Source organism: Staurois parvus, unplaced genomic scaffold, assembly GCF_062004578.1.
Source record: "Staurois parvus isolate SC_StPar_1 unplaced genomic scaffold, SC_StPar_1.0 ptg000155l, whole genome shotgun sequence".
NCBI lineage: Eukaryota > Metazoa > Chordata > Amphibia > Anura > Ranidae > Staurois > Staurois parvus.
In genome coordinates this window covers 31771661-31789890 of record NW_028317951.1, presented here as the reverse complement: position 1 = coordinate 31789890, position 18230 = coordinate 31771661, and the positions used below count along the sequence as shown (strand labels likewise).

Below are 18230 nucleotides of genomic sequence, written 5' to 3'. Positions count from 1 at the left end.
GGTTAAATACCGAGACCTCGTTCACTGGGCGCATAATAATCTTTATAGAGAATGCCAAGTCCAAATATATACTCCAACACTGAACTCACTCTACATGGGGTAGTTCTGAGCATACTTTTTTGGTGGAATGAACACCTTGCCAAGGTGAACCCAGTCCATATAGAATGCATCCTTTAAACGAGGATGTACAGGGAAGGATTATGAATGCTGTAGTAGACGCCATGATGAAAAGCCTACAACCTTTGGAATAGAAGACTCGGGAAGTGGAAACTTTAAATTAGTCCAACCTCTTCCATGACAAAACTCACAAAAGGTCCTTTTGGATCAGAGGTGAACCCTGACACTTCAGATTTGATTCATTGGATGAGGATTGTACTGCATCCCCTTCTACTGGAACCTACCCATCTTGCTCTACCTCATCCTCTTCTCTATTAAATAAGGAAAGGGAAGGAATGAAGGAATACTTCTATTTGCGACAAAGGAGGTCCAAACTCGCAAGTATTCCAAAAAGCTGCTGAGCTTACCTATAGCAGACAAGAATTCCTCTCATCACTATGTAACTAGAGGAAGTTGTCCCGGAGGTAGTGCGATACCCATTGGAGGGAGTAAGAGCCATATTAAACAAACTGATCCCCAGGGTAAACAATGTAGATGGGACTGCACCCAGGACCATCTCTACGTAAGAATTAAGGTATATGGGACTCCTCACCCCTTACATCCCCTTCCCTTCTGCAGTCAGGAAGACACTGGCCTGCTGACATGTTATTGGGACACTTGTTGGATGGAGCGGTCCTAGTCAGCCAAGAGGGCAATGTGCCAAGAAACACTAGTGAGCTGGTTACCACAGGAGATTGCCCACTTCAAAATTACCAGTTTCCAACAGACCCACAAAAGGAAAGTGTGCATTTGTGGGGCTTCTGTACTACATGCTGTGACCAGTAGTCCCACAATAAAGGTATGACTGTGACCTGGAGTCCCATCAGCAAGGTTGCCGTACAAGGGCTCTTTCTGCTATGGTCTGCCAATGTCCAAGAGTCATATCCTTAGCCATTGACCTTCTCTTGTTCCTGCCTGCAACAGCTAGATAAAAACGGTTTCTGCCCACTGCCTCATCGCAATGCAGTGCCAGTTCAGCAACGACCATCATTCCCGCGAGAGTCCGCACCCTGTCGCTTTTACAGGAGATCCAAGAAGGACACGACCACAAAGCTCTTCCCCATTTGTTACATCACAAGCTGTACTGCATATGCAACTAGGTCATTAAAGTGAATGCAGGAGGTAGAGAACTATCTCTGCCACCTTTATTTGGCAGTCTGAGCCTCCGAAGTTACCCCTCAGCTCTGGTACTGCTATGGGAGGATTATAAAATGTAAAGTAAAGCAAGAAAAGTAAAAATAAAAAGCTGCAAAGCAGTTACGGTGTCACCAGAAGGGCTACCACAGGGCACTAACCAGTACAGCTGCAGGACCCTCTAGGCGGTCAAATCTTCTCCTACCAAGGCGGACTTTGTCATAGAGGGCCTTCAGGGATTAGATTTCTAAGCTGGGGATCACTGCTGGTTCACCAGGCAATATATCATTGCACGGGGTTCCAAAATGCAGGGTCCAGGGCCGACCTGCAACATTATAGGCCATTCCTGCATAGTCCCATGCGGGGTCCAGGTACCATTCCCCTGAGTGACCATTAGCCAAAGGAATGGATTTGGAGAAAACTAGTCTCCTCATCCTGGGTGGATCCTTTGAGAAGCTGGCTATTTATTGTGCAGAGAGCTGCTTAGTTGTGATCATTACCTTTAGCCACTAGCAAAAAAAGTAAGCCTTGCCTACTGGGGAGGGGTTATGCTGGGAGGGGACTTCTTGACATATGATAAAGAAACTGGAGTTTCGCATGCTGGAAACTGGATTTGTAAAGAGACAGGTTACAGCTAAAAGGTACATGATGTGACAAGGGCAGTTGGGGCTTCTAAAAATTTAGGAAAAATTAAACAATATTCTGAAGCGTAAATCAGTCTATATCACTGTCCTCTGTAGACGGTAAAATGATCCGGCAATAAATGTTGTGGCTAAAAGTTCAGACTGAGACCTGATTCACACATGTGCCGTACGGATTGAAGCTCAGGTTTCACAGATACTGTAATTGATACAGTAGTTGTTCAACGGTTCATGGCAGGTTTACATCAGGTTCAGGACAGGATTAGGTCAGGATTTTATCCTGTTCACACATGTGCGGTTTAGTGCCGGTTCACATACATGCAGATTGAACCGCATCCAATCCGCATGACATTTTAAAAAAATATTGCTTCTTATGGTGCCCGTTCACATGTCCGTTGCACTGGCGGTGCAGATTCAGTGCGGTTTGAAAAAGAGTCATATACCGTTTCTGAGCAGGTGTGGATTACAGGCTATTGAACTCTATGGGAACGGTTTCTAAACAGCATATGTGTGAACAGGATAAAATCCTGAGCTAATCCTGTCCTGAACATGATGTACACCTGACATGAACCGGTGAACAACTACTGTATCAATTAGCTGTGAAACCTGAGTTTAATTTAAATCCACACCGCACATGTGTGAATCGGCTCTTAGAAACGGCTCCCGATGGGGAGGAGCCTAACCATGGCGGCGCCGGAGAGCACGATGTGACTGCTCTCCGACAACCTCCAAGCAAAGACCACCACGGAAACCCCCTATGTTTACACCTGTGGAGACCTACCTGAGCAAGGAGGTCTCCAGGGGGAGAGATGCCGGCGCTCTGAAGGGAAGGGAGCGGAGCTCAGGGAGGTGATCGCGCTGCGGTGACCCGCGATGAGCTGTTTGGTTGCCGGGGAGATGGAGTAAGGAGGAGCGATCACGTGGGTTGGCCGCAAGGGAGCTCTGGGAAGCTGAGACGCCGGCCGGTTCCCTGTCAAGTCCCGGGTCCCAGATAGGAGAGCAGAGACGCCGGCTTAAAACCCAAACCTACCGTACAGGAGAGGAAAGAGGAACAGGACCCACATCCACAGTTCATAGGAGACCCTGCAGGAATCCCCCAGAGACATTGGCCAGGTGTAATGAGTGGACGGTTGAGGATCTAAGTCGACCCACTGGGTGAGTGGGTGAAGAAGGGTGAGTCCACACGCAAGAACCATATGTAATTATTTAAGCTTGCTGACCTGTGGGAAAGGACTTTAAAATTGCCCAAAGGGGGATTCCCAGGGGATTTGGAAAGTGAGAAGTGGGAAAAGAAAAGGAAGTGTTAAATTGACAGAGCCTGTCTGACATCATTACCCCAATATACAGCTTAAAATTTCCCTCTGATTAAAGAGCACAGTCAGTGCAGAAGATATGAAGAATAAAAGTGCTAAAGGAAGTGGGCTTAAAGGGTCCCAGACGGGTACAATTAAAAAATACACCTCCCAGGGGAATGCGACTACAGAAAGGGCCAATAGTGGAAATGAAAAAGGGGAAATGGAAACCTCCTTGGAGAATAGTCCTAGAATGTCATTGGGCCTGGAAAGTAGTAACCAACAGTGGATAGAAAATTCCGTGAGGATAGACCTGGCAAAAGATCTACAAGTGCCAAATAAAAGAGAGATGGCTGAAATGTTTAAGGACCTGAAAAAAAAATATTAAACAAGAAATGACAAATATACGTCAGGACCTAGGGCACCTGCTAATGAGAACGGAAGAAATGGAGGGAAAAATTAACAAACATACCCAAGACATTACAGACTTAGAAAAAAGGTCCGCTATGATGAGGAATATGCAGAAACAACTGCAGTACAAAATAGAAGTATAGGAGAACAGGTCCAGGAGAAGCAACTTGAGGATAAGAGGAATCCCAGATATCCTGAAAGGGGGAGAACTACAAGAAATAGTCTGTAAAATGTTAAACTCCATCATGGACAGACCTGAAACAGAGGAAATTAAACTGGATGGAGTTTTTAGAGCAGGAAAGTTCCAACAAGGTAATGCGAAGGAAAAATCAAGAGATGTGATTGTTCAGTTGCAAAAATATGGAGATAAGGAAGAGATTTGAAGAAGGACTAAAGGAAGAACAACTATTCAATATGGAGATATAAATTTCCAGATTTTTGCGGACTTATCGCACGAGACTTTGTGGAGAAGAAGAGCTTTGAGGCCCCTATTAGAGCAGATGAGATTAAGGAATGTGCAATACAGATGGGGTAACCCAGAGTGTTTAATCGGTTGGAAGAACGGTGTTACAGCATATTTGAGATTTCCTGAGGACTTAAGAGACCTCTGTGACAGACTGGAATTGCAGAGAACGAGGATCAGTGGATGGGAAACAGAGATAGAAATAGGTATTGGGGGAAAAGAAGCATGGCAGGAAGTAGGTAGGGGAGGGGTAGCGAGGAGTTAGTTGGGGTAGTGTGATTTTTTTTTTTTTTTTTCCCTAACTTTCTCTCTAACTCGCACCGCTAAGGATAAAGAAATAAAGCAAGCGTGGGAAACCGTGGTGGTTGGAGGGGGGGTGAGCCGTACATGGGAGGAGTTCAATCCCCAGGTATAAAAATCAAAGGTGGGTTTATTACCACAAATGATTGATAGGCAGCTTGAAGGCCTAAATAGGGGGGGGGGGGGGTGGAGTAAGTAGGAGGGGTGAGAGTGGGAGGGTAACCAGGGGGAGTGGGGGGGGGGAAACATGATAAGAGGGTTAGGGGGGATTTTAGGGTTAAGCCTCTGCACGCTAGAGTGGGGAATAAGAATAAATCGATACAAGACTGATGGAAAATTTGCGATTTTTAACATATAATGTAAAAGGTTTGAACTGCCCAGGGAAGAGGTTTAAAGTTTTCAAGGAGTTGCAGCATAGAGAGGCTTTAGTGGTTTTTTTGCAGGAGACTCACTTAGAGATTAAATCAAACGTAAAGTTGTACTCAAGAAATTATCCAACATGGTTCTGTGCTGATTCCCCAATTAAAAGAGCTAAGGGTGTAGCAATAGGGTTTGCAAAGAATATAAGGTGGGAGATTGAAGATAGAGAAACAGACCCGGAGGGGAGATTTCTATTTTTGAAGGGTAGATTACAAGAACAGAAATGTACAATTGTGAATATCTATTGCCCAAATAAGAGACCGGAGGTATACCTGAAGGGAGTTTTGAGAAAATTGATGGCATTTAAGGAGGGTCTTCTGATAGTGGCGGGGGATTTAAATTTTTGCATGGACCCACAAATGGGCACGACATCATCTGTGCAGAGAGAGGGAGGTAGAGCTTTGAAAACCCTGAAGGGCGTGTTGCATGAGTGTCAATTGGTGGATATTTGGAGGGTGACACATGGAAAAGAGAGAGATTACACATACTTTTCTAATGCCCACGGGATGTATTCCAGACTGGACTACATATTAGTTGACCACCAACTCATAGATAGGGTGGACAAAATAGAAATTGAAGAGATTTCTATCTCTGATCATGCTCCGGTTACATTGAAACTGAGGTGGGGGAGATGTTGGTCAGGAGGGACAGGATGGAAGTTGAACGAGGCTATTGTTGGAGGAGGAGAAGAGAAGAATCTTTAATAAAGTTGCTAGTGAGAGATATAGATGGGCAGATAGACCAGGTAGATATTTGATGAGAGCTTTGAGGAAAAAGAAAAACAGGAATTATGTAGAAAAAATAAGAAATCCCAAAGGAGAAATGGTTTATTCTACCAAAGAGATCACTAGGGTGTTCAAAGAATACTATAGTAAGTTGTATAATATTGCCACTCAAGACCTAGTCAATACAGGTGGTAAAGAGAGTAGAGAAAAAAGAAGAGTGTATCTTAAAAACGCAGGATTACCGAAGTTAAGTGAGGATCTATTGAATTCCCTAGATATGGAAATAACGCAGGAAGAAATAAAAAGTGCATTAAAAAGTACCACAAAGGGGAAAAGCCCAGGCCCAGATGGATATACAGTGAGGTACTATAAAAAATATAGTGACTTGTTACTACCAAAAATGGAGGAATATATGAATGCCCTGGGAGGAGAGATGGAGATGAGGCGGGAATCTTTACAGGCCCATGTGGTATTAATCCAAAAGGAGGGGAAGGATGCTTCTCAATGCTCCAGTTATAGACCAATATCACTTCTGAACATCGACACAAAGTTATATGCAAAGGTCTTAGCAAATAGATTAAAAGATCTAATGCCAGATTGGATCCAGGCAGATCAGGTGGGATTTGTGCCAGGAAGAGAGGGCAGAGACAACGGTTTAAGATCTCTGTTGCTTATCCAGAAGGCCAAGAAGGGGAAAACGCCGGTAGTGGTGCTTTCGATTGATGCTGAAAAAGCATTTGATAGAGTAAACTGGAGCTTTATGATGGATACCCTAGAGACTTTAGGAGTGGGAGCAAGAATGAGAGAGTGGATAGGAAAGCTGTACAGAGAACCTTCCGCGGTTATAGTGGTTAATGGGGAGAAGTCAGATACTATAGGAATGTCAAATGGAACTAGACAGGGATGTCCACTGTCCCCATTGCTGTATGTACTGTCGCTGGAACCTTTGCTGGCAACAATTAGGAAGAATATAGATATAACAGGGGTAAAGATAGGAGGTGAAGAACATAAAGTGGCAGCTTTCGCTGACGACCTGTTGTTTTATGTGGGAAATCCGAGGATAACACTTCCCAACTTAATGAAGAGCTTAAATGAATATGGGGAGCTAGCAAACCTGAAAATTAATCCATCAAAAACTGAGATTTTAAATGTTAATCTCCCAAGTAGCGAAAAAGAAAAAATACAAAAAGAATTCCCTTTTATATGGAAAAATAGAGAGATAAAGTATTTAGGGGTTAAATTATCTGCTTCTCATACGAACTTATATAAGTTAAACTATATTCCCCTCTTAAATGAGATCAAGGAGGAATTAAGGAAATTGGGAAGAGGTAACCCGTCTTGGATAGGGCGTATAAATCTGATAAAAATGGTAATCGTACCTAAAATCTTATATAAATTTCAGATGGTCCCAGTTAAAATCCCGGAGGTATTCTTTAAAGTAATAAAAAAGATGCTAACAAGATATATATGGAAAAATAAAAAACCTAGAATATCATACGACCTACTGAGTAGAAATAAGGAGAAGGGAGGATTGGGAATGCCAGACATAAAGAGGTACTATAGAGCTGTAATCTTAGCGAGAATGTACGATTGGACACACAACCCAGAGGGGAAAAGGTGGGTTAAGATTGAAAATGAATTAAGCGGATCTACCCTGAGTAAAAATATATGGGTCCCAGCAAAGTATAGAGGTTTAAAAGATTCCACAAGTGTTTTCACTGTAAATGTTTTTAAGGTGTGGGATAATTTGCACAAACATATGAAATGGGATTGCAATTCACAATTAATATCACTTAGGAACACAGATTTTTTTCCCCCAGGTAGGGAAGAGAGTATAGGAAAATGGTTTAAAAAAGAGAATATTCAACTGAGAGATAGAATGGATGGACAGCAGTTGAGAACACTTAAGGACTTGAAAACAGATAAAAGAGAACTTTTTATTAAAATAGATGAATGGAGATATCACCAATTAAAACTTTTTGTTAGAAATCTTCCGAAACCTTTGAGAATGAGAAGGGATTGGAACTCGTTCGAGAGGTTGCTAGACGCACGTGGAGATGGGAAACGGGGCACAGCTAAGGTATATAAGATTCTCACCGAGTTAGTCACACACACAAAGCCACTGTATATAGCAAATTGGGAAAGAGACTTGGAACTAGAGATAGATGAGGAAAAACAAGGGAAAATATATAGGTTGATACACGAGAATATAAGTATGAGAGAGGTGGAGGTAAATTATAAATGTTTATCGAGATGGCACATTGCACCAAACGTGGAACACAAGATGAATGGGGAAAAGGTTTTAGAGTGTTGGAGGGGATGTGGAAGAATAGGTACCTTATATCATCTATGGTGGGAGTGCCCAATGATACAAACCTTCTGGGAGAAAATAGTCCAATTAATTTCAATAATCACTGGGATAAAAATAGGATTGAACCCTGAGGTGTGTCTATTGCATAGTACAGATCTACCAGTAAATAGATATAAAGACTCTGGTGTATGGCATTACTTGAACGCGGCTAAAGGTCTGATTCCTAGGTTTTGGCATAGACCAGAGATACCGAGAGAGGAGGATTGGGTAGAAAGAACAAATCAGATATGTAAGATGGAGAAATTATATTACATGCAAGTAGACAAGATGGGGTTATTTTTTAAGAAGTGGAGAAAATGAGAAGATTTTGTAGCAAGATCTACGAAGTAATATCTTAGGATAAGGAGGAAGTTCTTGTATGTTTTATATGGGGAAAATCATTAGAAGTATGCAGAGAGGGAGGGTTTATTAATTGGGAAAATGGAGGCATTGTAGGGGGCGGGGTGGGTTTTTGGTGGGGGTTCGGGGGTGGTAGAGGGAATAAATTAGGGGTTGAAAAGTAATTAAGGGTTCGGAAAATGTTTTTTTTTTGTATGTGAAATTGATGAAGAAATGTGTATATTATATTGAAAATAAATAAATATTTAAATTAAAAAAAAAAAGAAACGGCTCCCATAGAAGTAATTAATCTGTAATCCGCACTTGAACCTGGCGGCACTGCTCAGGAAATGTTCATGACTTTTTCAAATCGCACTAAATCTGCACCGCCAGTTTCACATGCCTTGCGGATTGGATGCGGTTCAATACTCCTATGGTATTCTTGTTTGCCCTAACAGAATTACACCACTCCCAGGTTTTTCCAAACAGAAGAGAATGAATGGCATAAAATATGTGAACAATGGGAACACTTACTTGTAAACACAACAACCAGTATGATTGCCAGGTCAATGAAGAGAAACTGGAAGTCACCTAAATTGCTTAGGATCTAGACAAACAAGCAAAAGACAAAAATACATTTGCTTTTCAAGATCTGCAGCTACTTAGTGCTAAAGCAATGGCTTCACAAAACTTTAAAGAAAAAACTATTTTGAAATTATGCATGTATATAAAGTATAGAATAAAAAATATGTACCTAATGGCATATTTATCATGTATGAAGACATGGGTGGGATTCTACATTTTCATGTTTTAAGTGCTATATTGGCATTTGCAAAAATACATAAAACAAACAAAAGTGTTTAAATGGGTCTAAAATTACCGCTACTGAAGGCAGATGATGTTTAAAAGTTTTTTTTTTATATTAGTAATGTAGAAAGTTAAAAATGTTAAACAGTGATAGAGTGCTTTAATTCAGTTGAAGAAAGCTCAAATAAATGGTTATATAGCAAATATGGTACAATAAGTAAAAGGTTGTGTAGGGTCACTAATCGGCAGACTATACTCACAGAGTAGAGCAGTGTGACAGAGAAATACTGGATAATACTGTACAGAGCCATAAACTTGAACACACAAAATGAAGTGATTAAAGCTGCACGCCCTTCCCTACAAGACAAAGTAGAGAGCATCAGGTATAGCATGACAATTATAATCTCTTAAATAAAGTACATAAGCTAAAGATAAAATTCAGTTTACTGTAAAAGCAAACAAAGCAAGCTAGTAAATACAACAAAATTACCAAACTTCCCTTACAATAGAAGGGCTGTCCACAGTCTGACTGGTGGCACAGCTCACACAGTGCAGAATAGGGGTAACTTGAGTATCCTGAGGCTTTATGAAACTGTATTGTTTAAATGGCACACCTCATAAATAGATCCTTTGTTAATAAAAAGAAAAAAAAAAAAAGCTTATAGGAAAGTTGTACTATACCGTATTAAGTTTGGCACACATGCAATGCTGGACGTCCGGGATGTGAAGGGTGATGCTACAGATGCTTCTAACTCGGATAGTGAGATACCGCCATGGGCTCTTTTTAGTGCCTGTGAAGAAATCACCAACAGTAGGAAAACTCAAAATTAATTCAGTCCAATACTGAACTTAAAGCAGAACTGAACTCATCAGTTTCCTAAAACAGTTACATTCATGGTATGCTGTGAATAAGGCCTTGTTCACACAAGGTATACTATACATTATACCTGCAGGACTGTTTTTACCTGCACAGGGGTGCCCAGTGCAAGCAGCCCCATTGATGTCAGATGCACGGACACAGTCGTTGCTTCTTGCAAACAGGACTTCTTATGGCTTTCTTTCAACAATGGCTTTCTTCTTGCCACTCTTTCATAAAGGCCAGATTTGTGGAGTGCACTACTAATAGTTGTCCTGTGGACAGATTCTCCCACCTGAGCTGTGTATCTCTGTAGCTCCTTCAGAGTTACCATGGGCATCTTGGCTGATTCTCTGATTAATGCTCCCCATGCCCTGTCAGTTTAGGTGGTCGGCCATATGTTGGTAGGTTTGTAGTTGTGCCATACTCCATTTTCGGATGATGGATTGAACAGTGTCCCAAGAGATGTTCAAAGCTTGGGATATTTCTCTATAACCTAACCCTGCTTTAAACTTCACCACAACATTATCCCTGACATGTCTGGTGTGTTCCTTGGCCTTCATGATGCAGTTTGTTCACTAATGTTCTCCAACAAACCTCTGAGAGCTTCACAGAACAGCTATATTTACACTGATATTAAATTACACACAGGAGGACTACTTATGAATTAGGTGACTTCTGAAGGCAGTTGGTTCCACTAGATTTTAGTTAGGGGTATCAGAGTAAAGGGGGCTGCCACAAATGCACAGCATACTTTTCAGATATTTCATAATAAAAAATTTTGAAAACTATTTATCATTTCCCTTCCACTTCACAATTATGTGCCACTTTGTGTTGGTCTATCACATAAAATTCCAATAAAATACATTCACCTTTATTTGGTTGTAACATGACAAAATGTGGAAAATTTCAAGGGGTATGAATACTTTTTAAGGCACTGTAAATCACTAAATAAAAATATCTGATGTTGTTATGAAGATAATTAGTATATAAATCAGGGGAAAATCATGAAGAATAAAAGGTATATTAAAAATAAAATGATTATATAAACATATAAACAAAGGAGCCAACATCGAAAATCATTATGAATCCTTATAAAGCAATTAATTTCCCCCAAAAATTTCAAAGGAAATTCATAATACATATTGAGACATGTGTTGACTTGTTAACCACTTGCCGCCCTGCCACTGTATATATATGGTGGCAGGGCGGCACTCGCAGGCAAAACCACGTTTTAAAACGTGTGTTTTGTAAACAAATAGGGGGCGCGCGTGCCCCCGCCCTATCTGTCCTGCGGATCACCGCCGCAGATGTGAGTCGCCGGGTCACAGCCATTCCTTAGCGTCTGTTTCCCGGCGATCGGCTGCAGTAGCTGTGCTGTCTGTCACTTCCCTGTCAGCTCGAGGATGAGCTGATCGAGAAAGAACAGTTTCTCTTTCTCGATCAGCCTTGTCCCGTCCAGTACACACCCCCACCCCCTAGTAAAACACTCCCCTCACTCCTATAACCCTTCCCTGCAAAATAAAGTTAACCCCTTCCTCCCCATTGCCATTAGTACAGTGTCAGTGTTTTTTTTTTGCACTGATCACTGTATTAGTGTTTTTCGGGATGTCAGTGACCCCAAGTCAGTACCCCCCAATGTCAGAATGTCCGCCGCAGTCCCGCCATAAGTCGCTGGTCGCTGCCATAAGTCCCTGATCGCCGCCATAATTCGCTGATCGCCGCCATTATTAGTATAAAAAAACCCTAAAAATCCCAGTATTTCCCGCCATTTGTAAACGCTATAACTTTCACTTAAACCAATTAATTTACACGTATTAGGTTTTTTTTTTTAGCAAAGACATGTCGCAGAATGCATTTTGGCAGAAATTTATGACTAAATTAGATTTTTGCATTTTTTTTTACTGGACATGTTTTATAGCAAATAGTCCAAAATATTGTTTTTTTTCCCTCAAAATTTTCAGCCTTTTTTTTTATTGCACAAAAAATAAAAACCGCACAGGCAATCAAATACCACCGAAAGAAAGCTCAATTTGTGGGGGAAAAAAGGATGTAAATTTCATTTATGTACCGTATTAAATGACCGCGCAATTGTCCGTTAAACTAGCGGAGCGCAGTATAGCGGAAAAATGGAGTAAATTACAGTATTTATACCATAGTTTGTAGACGCTATAACTTTCACACAAAGCAATCAATATACACTTATTGGGATTTTTTTTACCAAAAATGTAGCAGAATACATTTTGGCCTAAATTTATGACTGAGTTTACTATATATTTTTAGTAGCCGAAAGTAAAAAATATTGTTTTTTTCAAAATTTTAAGTCTTTGTTTGTTTATAGCGCGAAAAATAAAACGTGCACAGGTGATAAAATACCACCGAAAGAAAGCTCTATTTGTGTGAAAAAAGGACGTAAATTTTGTTTGGGTGCAGCATTGCATGACCACACAATTATCAGCTGAAATAGTGTAGCGCCGAATAGCAAAAAGAGGCCTTTCGGATGAAAGATGTATACTAACAGTCAGAATGTCATATGACTGCTTCGACAGCAGTATTTTTCATCTGATTTTCTGATCGTGTGTACTAGGCTTAACACGGGGTTTTTATCAAATACCTATTGTCGTAAGCTGGGGGGAAAAAAAAGCCATTCACATTCAGAAACCTAACTCTAGGGCACTCACGAGTGAAAATTTTGGATTGTCTTGAGAATTTAAGGACACTTACTGCAAAGTACTGTATGTTAATGTTCATTATTTGATGTAATTTGCTTTGGATTCAGTTGACGCATTTATTTTACTTCTATTACAGGTACTTCTATAGCGCTGTCAAAAACCAAAAACATGTAGCACAATACATTTAGGCCTAAATTTATAACCAACTTTAAGTTTACTATATATTTTTTATAGCTGAAATTAAAAAATATTGTATTTCTTCAAAATTTTTGGCCTTTTTTTGTTTATAGCGTGAAAAATAAAAAGCGCACAGGTGATCAAATTACACCGAAAGAAAGCTCTATTTGTGTGAAAAAAGCACGTAAATTTCGTTTGGGTTCAGCATTGCATGACCGCACAATTATCAGTTGAATTAGTGCAGAGCCGAGTAGCAAAAAGAGGCCTGGTCATTAAGGGGGGTAAATCCTCTGGAGCTCAAGTGGTTAAGCATCAACACAGTGAAAAAAGGAGAAGGTAACCACTGCAGCTGCTCCAATAAAGTTAGATCCTGAAAAGCAGGATAGCATTGGTTGCACATGTCCCATGTCAAAGATCGACGAAGCAGCAATTGCTGGCTGCAAGGATTGACCTGTCAGACTAAAAAGAGGGATTCAAATTTTCTATGTATAGGATCCTTAAAGGCAAGGATACCTCTTGGTGAAATAGCAAGAAAGGTATTCAAATATAAGATGGTTAGATCCACTATCGGTTTCCCCCATCTCACAGTAAAGTCTTGTTTCTATAGGATAGAGTTTTTGTGATGATTTTTGGAGAAAAATCTTTCCTGGATTGCAACAAATCTTCATAGATTGTTCCTTTTGTTTGAATGTGAACAGGAGAAACAATTTAAGATTGCATGTCTCTCTATTAAACAAAGTGGTATGATGAGATGGGAAGGGGCCAATAGCGCTGAGTTCCTCTTGAATAGTGGAGCTAAACAATTTCTTATCAGCAGGTTGTCTGTGTGAGGCTATAGTATCCTGTGCATCTGGGCTTAGGAGACAGATATTATCTAAGGTCCTATATAAAACGGTCTCCCAGTCCTCCTGAACCGGTTTCTTGCTTGCCTCTGTATGGCTAGGCATTGTAGTAGGCAGCACTGAGTGGTGGATAAGGGGAAGAGCATCACAGAATAGATCTTCGGAAGTAACTGGCCGTATTAAAGCAATCCGCTAAGGAATAGTGCTATTGGATGCAGAAAATTCCTCTGCAGACGAATAAGCTGCCTGCTGTGTGCATGATATGTAAACAGCTATGAATGCAGGGACAGGTGATAGGAGATTTTCCTGCTCAAGTGATAGGGAAGACTGGGCACTCTGAGCTGCAGAGTCACGCGAGACCCTAGCAAAGCGACGGTTTAGATTAGCTTTTGCTGCTCCTCTCTATTCTTGGATTTCACTATATTGCTACAGGTGAGTGTTTTTTCCCTGTGGGGTACTCACAAAGTAGGGTGCACTATACAGGGTGCAGACCGTCCTGTACCAAATTTCCATGTGGAAAGAGGGCAGAGGGTGTGCCTACGTGCCTTTTCAAGGTTGTAGCCACAAAGGTGGTAAAGTTCATGACCTGTAATGCAATACTCATTCACCTAGGCCTTAGCTCCAAGTGATTAGATTTTAGCACCAAGTTTGAAAAGATTACACAGATGTGAAATACATTCTAAACATAACAAAATGATGTGTGGCGCTAAAAAAGTTAAATGAACATGAGGTAGTAATCCGATGTCAATTGCTGATAAAAGTTCATAAAGTGATTGAAGTGCTCATTAAGCATACATCTTCTTGGACTCGGTGAAAGTGCATATATAGAAATAAAAAGCAATGCGCACTCACCAGAAGGCGCATGAGAATGCACGTGTGTTATTTATGATGTCGTCAAAGGTCACTATGGGATGACAACAGGAATCCGAGGCCTTTCCTCTGTGGGCAGGCGGACTCTGAAGTAAAAAGATGGTGTGGCGTCAACAGCGTTACTGTCTCCTACTTACGCGTTTCGTGCACCCGCTCATCGTCTGAGGGGAGTGTCAGACTGAGGAGACAATAACGCCGTTGACGCCACGCCGCCAGAGCAACGAGGAGCACTGGTGGCCATCTTTTTACTTTGGACGGTTAGTCCATTTGGTTTTATATGCCCTGCTGTTTACCTGGATTTGTGCAATAAATTGTTTTTCCAAACTACTACACTATGGGCATCCTTTTACTCTGACTCCTTTGAGGAGCTTTTGATCCACAGCTGTCCTGCCAGAGATGGAGCCTCCATTAACCATTGGACGACTGCACCCACCTTTAGAGAGCTCTGGAAGACCTGGATACTGGTGAATCCACGCTTCAGAGTCCGCCTGCCCACAGAGGAAAGGCCTTGGATTCCTGTTGTCATCCCATAGTGACCTTTGATGACATCATAAATAACACACATGAGCATTCTCATGCGCCTTCTGGTGAGTGCGCATTGCTTATTATTTCTATATATGCATTTCTATATATCACCAAGTCCAAGAAGACGTATGCTTAATGAGCACTTCAATCACTTTGTGAACTTTTATCAGCAATTGACATCTGATTACTACCTCATGTTCATTTAACTTTTTTAGCGCCGCACATCATTTTGTTATATTTATTGTAGGTTTTTACTTGGTCACCTCGTGCTTGGCTGCTTTTTTACTCATATTTATATAGCATTGCGATTATTCATTTTCTTAGGCGCTCACATCTACCTACATTCTCTACATTCTAAACATGTTGGTTATGAAATCTGGGTTAGCTGTCTATGCCACTGCTCCTTATAAAGGGTCCAGACTTTGCCCACCATGGTGAGCACACCCCCAAAGGAGTCTTCAGGGACTAGGATCCATTGTTATGGACCAAAGCCCTGCACCTGTATAACACCCTGTGGCTGACTATAACATGTTGCAAGATGAGCACCAATGCAGGATCCAGTACCCAAAGCAATATTACAGGCTGTTCCCACAGGGTGGGGGTCCAGGGGCATGGTTCAATAGGTTTTACCAAGATAGCACTAAACCGGATACGCGGTTAATGAAGCTATAGAAAACAGTGAGGAGCTGACTGAAGATTCTGAAGAGAAAGTAATAAAGTTAGAAGCAATTTCTCACAGAAGAGGTCCATTACTTTTGGACACTAGCAAAAAAACAAATGCCTCACAGAGTGGGGGAGGGTGCCCCCAGGGGCATGTCCTTAATAGCTTTGCCAGTGTCCAATCATCTCAAGGTATAAGCTTTTAACCCATAGTTTATGAATACTATGCCTGTGTCCTGTACTATACAATTAAGATATAAATGAATCAAGTGTAATGGAAAAATAGCTTTTAGTGAATTTTACTATGGAAAGGTCTAATCTGTTACGAAAACATTTGCTCATGGATCACTTGACAAAGTTACAAACATTAAAGTAAAACTGATGCTAACAAAAATTTGAAAAGGCAGACACTACACTGGTTAGTTTGACTTCTGACATGATCTGAGTGTACTGGAAACTATGGGAGAATATAGGACTATACACAAATAAAAGCAAACTTCACCTTCTGCCAAATAAAAAAAATGCATACTGATTTACAGCAAAAAAATTTGTATTTTTTGTTTTTTTGCAAATAACTCTGTAAAGCATTGCAGCTACAGTGGATCACAGGTGCAGTGCACAGATTCTTCCTCCACCCCCTTGTCTGTACAGAGGTCCAGGTTTTCAGGTACTTAACTGGAGGGAGTGTTAACTGACTACAAGTGCATTATGTGACGGAACGCGGCATCCGACCCCTGCCCTTCTCACTAACTCATGACTAAGGACTAGCCAATCTCACACCGCGCTGTCAATTGCTTAACAACGCCACTCTCAGCTGCACACTGCACAAAGAGGTTAAGAAGGCAGAATACTTGCAAAGCCCTGGTTTAGCAGAGTCCAATTGTTCAAGCAAAAATGTTGCCTTGGCTCTCAAGTCCGTCTTGATTGATATTAAATGAGAGCTCCCCTTCACCAGGCCTGTCAGTCCTTTTATAGGATATTAAAGGGGTGTCGTCTGAGAACAACTAACCAATCATCCAGTTTGGGGATGGGTTCTAGGAGGTCACCAAGTTTATGACCAAGTCACAACTACAATTCATACTAATATTAATAACCTCCAATATGTGCAGGTGGTATTCTAGCAACTGGCAGATTAATATTCAGATGTATATTTCAAACCCCGGGGTTACCAAACACACCGCACCCTTGTCACCCAGGAGGGAAGAGACCGCTTTCTCCTCTCTCCTATGTGCTAACATAGTCATGTAGGACCCTGTTTGGCTCGGCATGAAATGATCTCTCAAAATATATACCTAATATTAATGTGCCCAGTTCCTGTTGGATGCTATGAACTACATGTGAAATGGTTACATGTGGAAAATACGTTTTATGGCACGCTCTGCATTCCTAGAGCCCTAATGGCTTAACGTGTGACAGCGGACTGAGTTATTGTTTTACGATAGGGCAGAGTAGAGAGTTGATTGTTCTTGAAAAACAACATGGCTGAGACCTTAACAAGATGGCTGTCGCGTACAGCTTCCATGTCTGTATTGCGCATAATCGTTACACAGTAATCCCCGCATTTGTGTTCCACTGAGAACTACAAGTCTGTCTGCTGCAGTGTAACCAAATATGATTGCAACATATAACAAACTAAAAAGGTGGAGTTAGCCTAAGTCTGTACAGAAATACATTATGTGGCTCCTTCTGAAATCATGTTATCCTTCAATAACTCGACCACATGACAAGAAAGAAAAAAAAACCTTTTTACTTACTCCACAGTCATTTGCGCCATCTCCACACATGCCCACATAGTAACTGTAAAACAAGCAAGTAATAGCTATAGTTTTTAATAATCATACAGATGAGAACTGCTGCAGACAAGGCAGAAAATGGCTGGTCAGAGCTGTATATGTATATGGTCTCCTACTGGCCATATAAAGCTTAATCATTATATTACAAACATAACATAGATTTAGAAAACTGAATTAAAAAAAGAACAGTAAGACAAGCCATGGATGATGTAATTTTACGTAGTTGCAGGAAAAGAAAATCGCTTAATTCCACCATAAATCAAAATAGTCAGTGTTGATGAGAGAATCTCTCCCACGGAGCTATTGTGTTCTCCTGGCAGGGGGGTGCAGGGAGCCATCCCTGCTGGGAGAACACAGCGATAATTGCTAGCTGCTATAGCCGCAGACGATAAGTGCATGTACAAATCTGACATACTGGTTGAAACCAAGTCAATCGATGGATCGACTTTGGTACAATCAGCCTGCCCATAGATAGTTTGAATATCAGCTGGTCCCTGCTGAACCTGTTAAGAGTTAAGGGCTTGTACACTCCAGATGCATTGCAGCTATTTCCAGTGAAGCCCTAACGCATAGGCAAGGCTAAGGCTTTGACAAGAAAGATAGTAAGCTATGTATGTAGAGCAGCAGTTGTAAAAGGCCCCAATTTGGTATGTTTTTCCTTTTGTGGTGAAGGATTTTTGGCCATGTTGGACATGTGCACAGGTAAGGGAACTGCTTCTCTACATACGTAGTTTACTGTCTTTCTTGCTCTTGTGGTATGCTTTATGTAGGACTTACCACTAGAACCTTACAGAAAA

The 18230-nt window shown here is 41.2% G+C and overlaps 1 protein-coding gene and 1 long non-coding RNA gene across 2 annotated transcripts in view; one reads left to right on the top strand and one right to left on the bottom strand.

The window, feature by feature from the left end:
• The window catches only part of ATP13A3 (ATPase 13A3), a 215695-nt gene that overhangs the window by 24311 nt on the left and 173154 nt on the right, over window positions 1–18230 (bottom strand). Inside the window, exons 24-27 of the mRNA XM_089675655.1 lie at window positions 17395–17437; window positions 9720–9829; window positions 9299–9395; window positions 8766–8838 (exon numbers count right to left, since the gene is read on the bottom strand). Of these exons, the coding sequence (XP_089531781.1) occupies window positions 8766–8838; window positions 9299–9395; window positions 9720–9829; window positions 17395–17437 (323 nt within the window). The remainder of the gene's footprint in view (window positions 1–8765; window positions 8839–9298; window positions 9396–9719; window positions 9830–17394; window positions 17438–18230) is intronic.
• Window positions 1–18230, top strand: part of LOC149463396 (uncharacterized) — a 352919-nt gene that overhangs the window by 187257 nt on the left and 147432 nt on the right. The gene's annotated exons all lie outside the window — the stretch shown is intronic.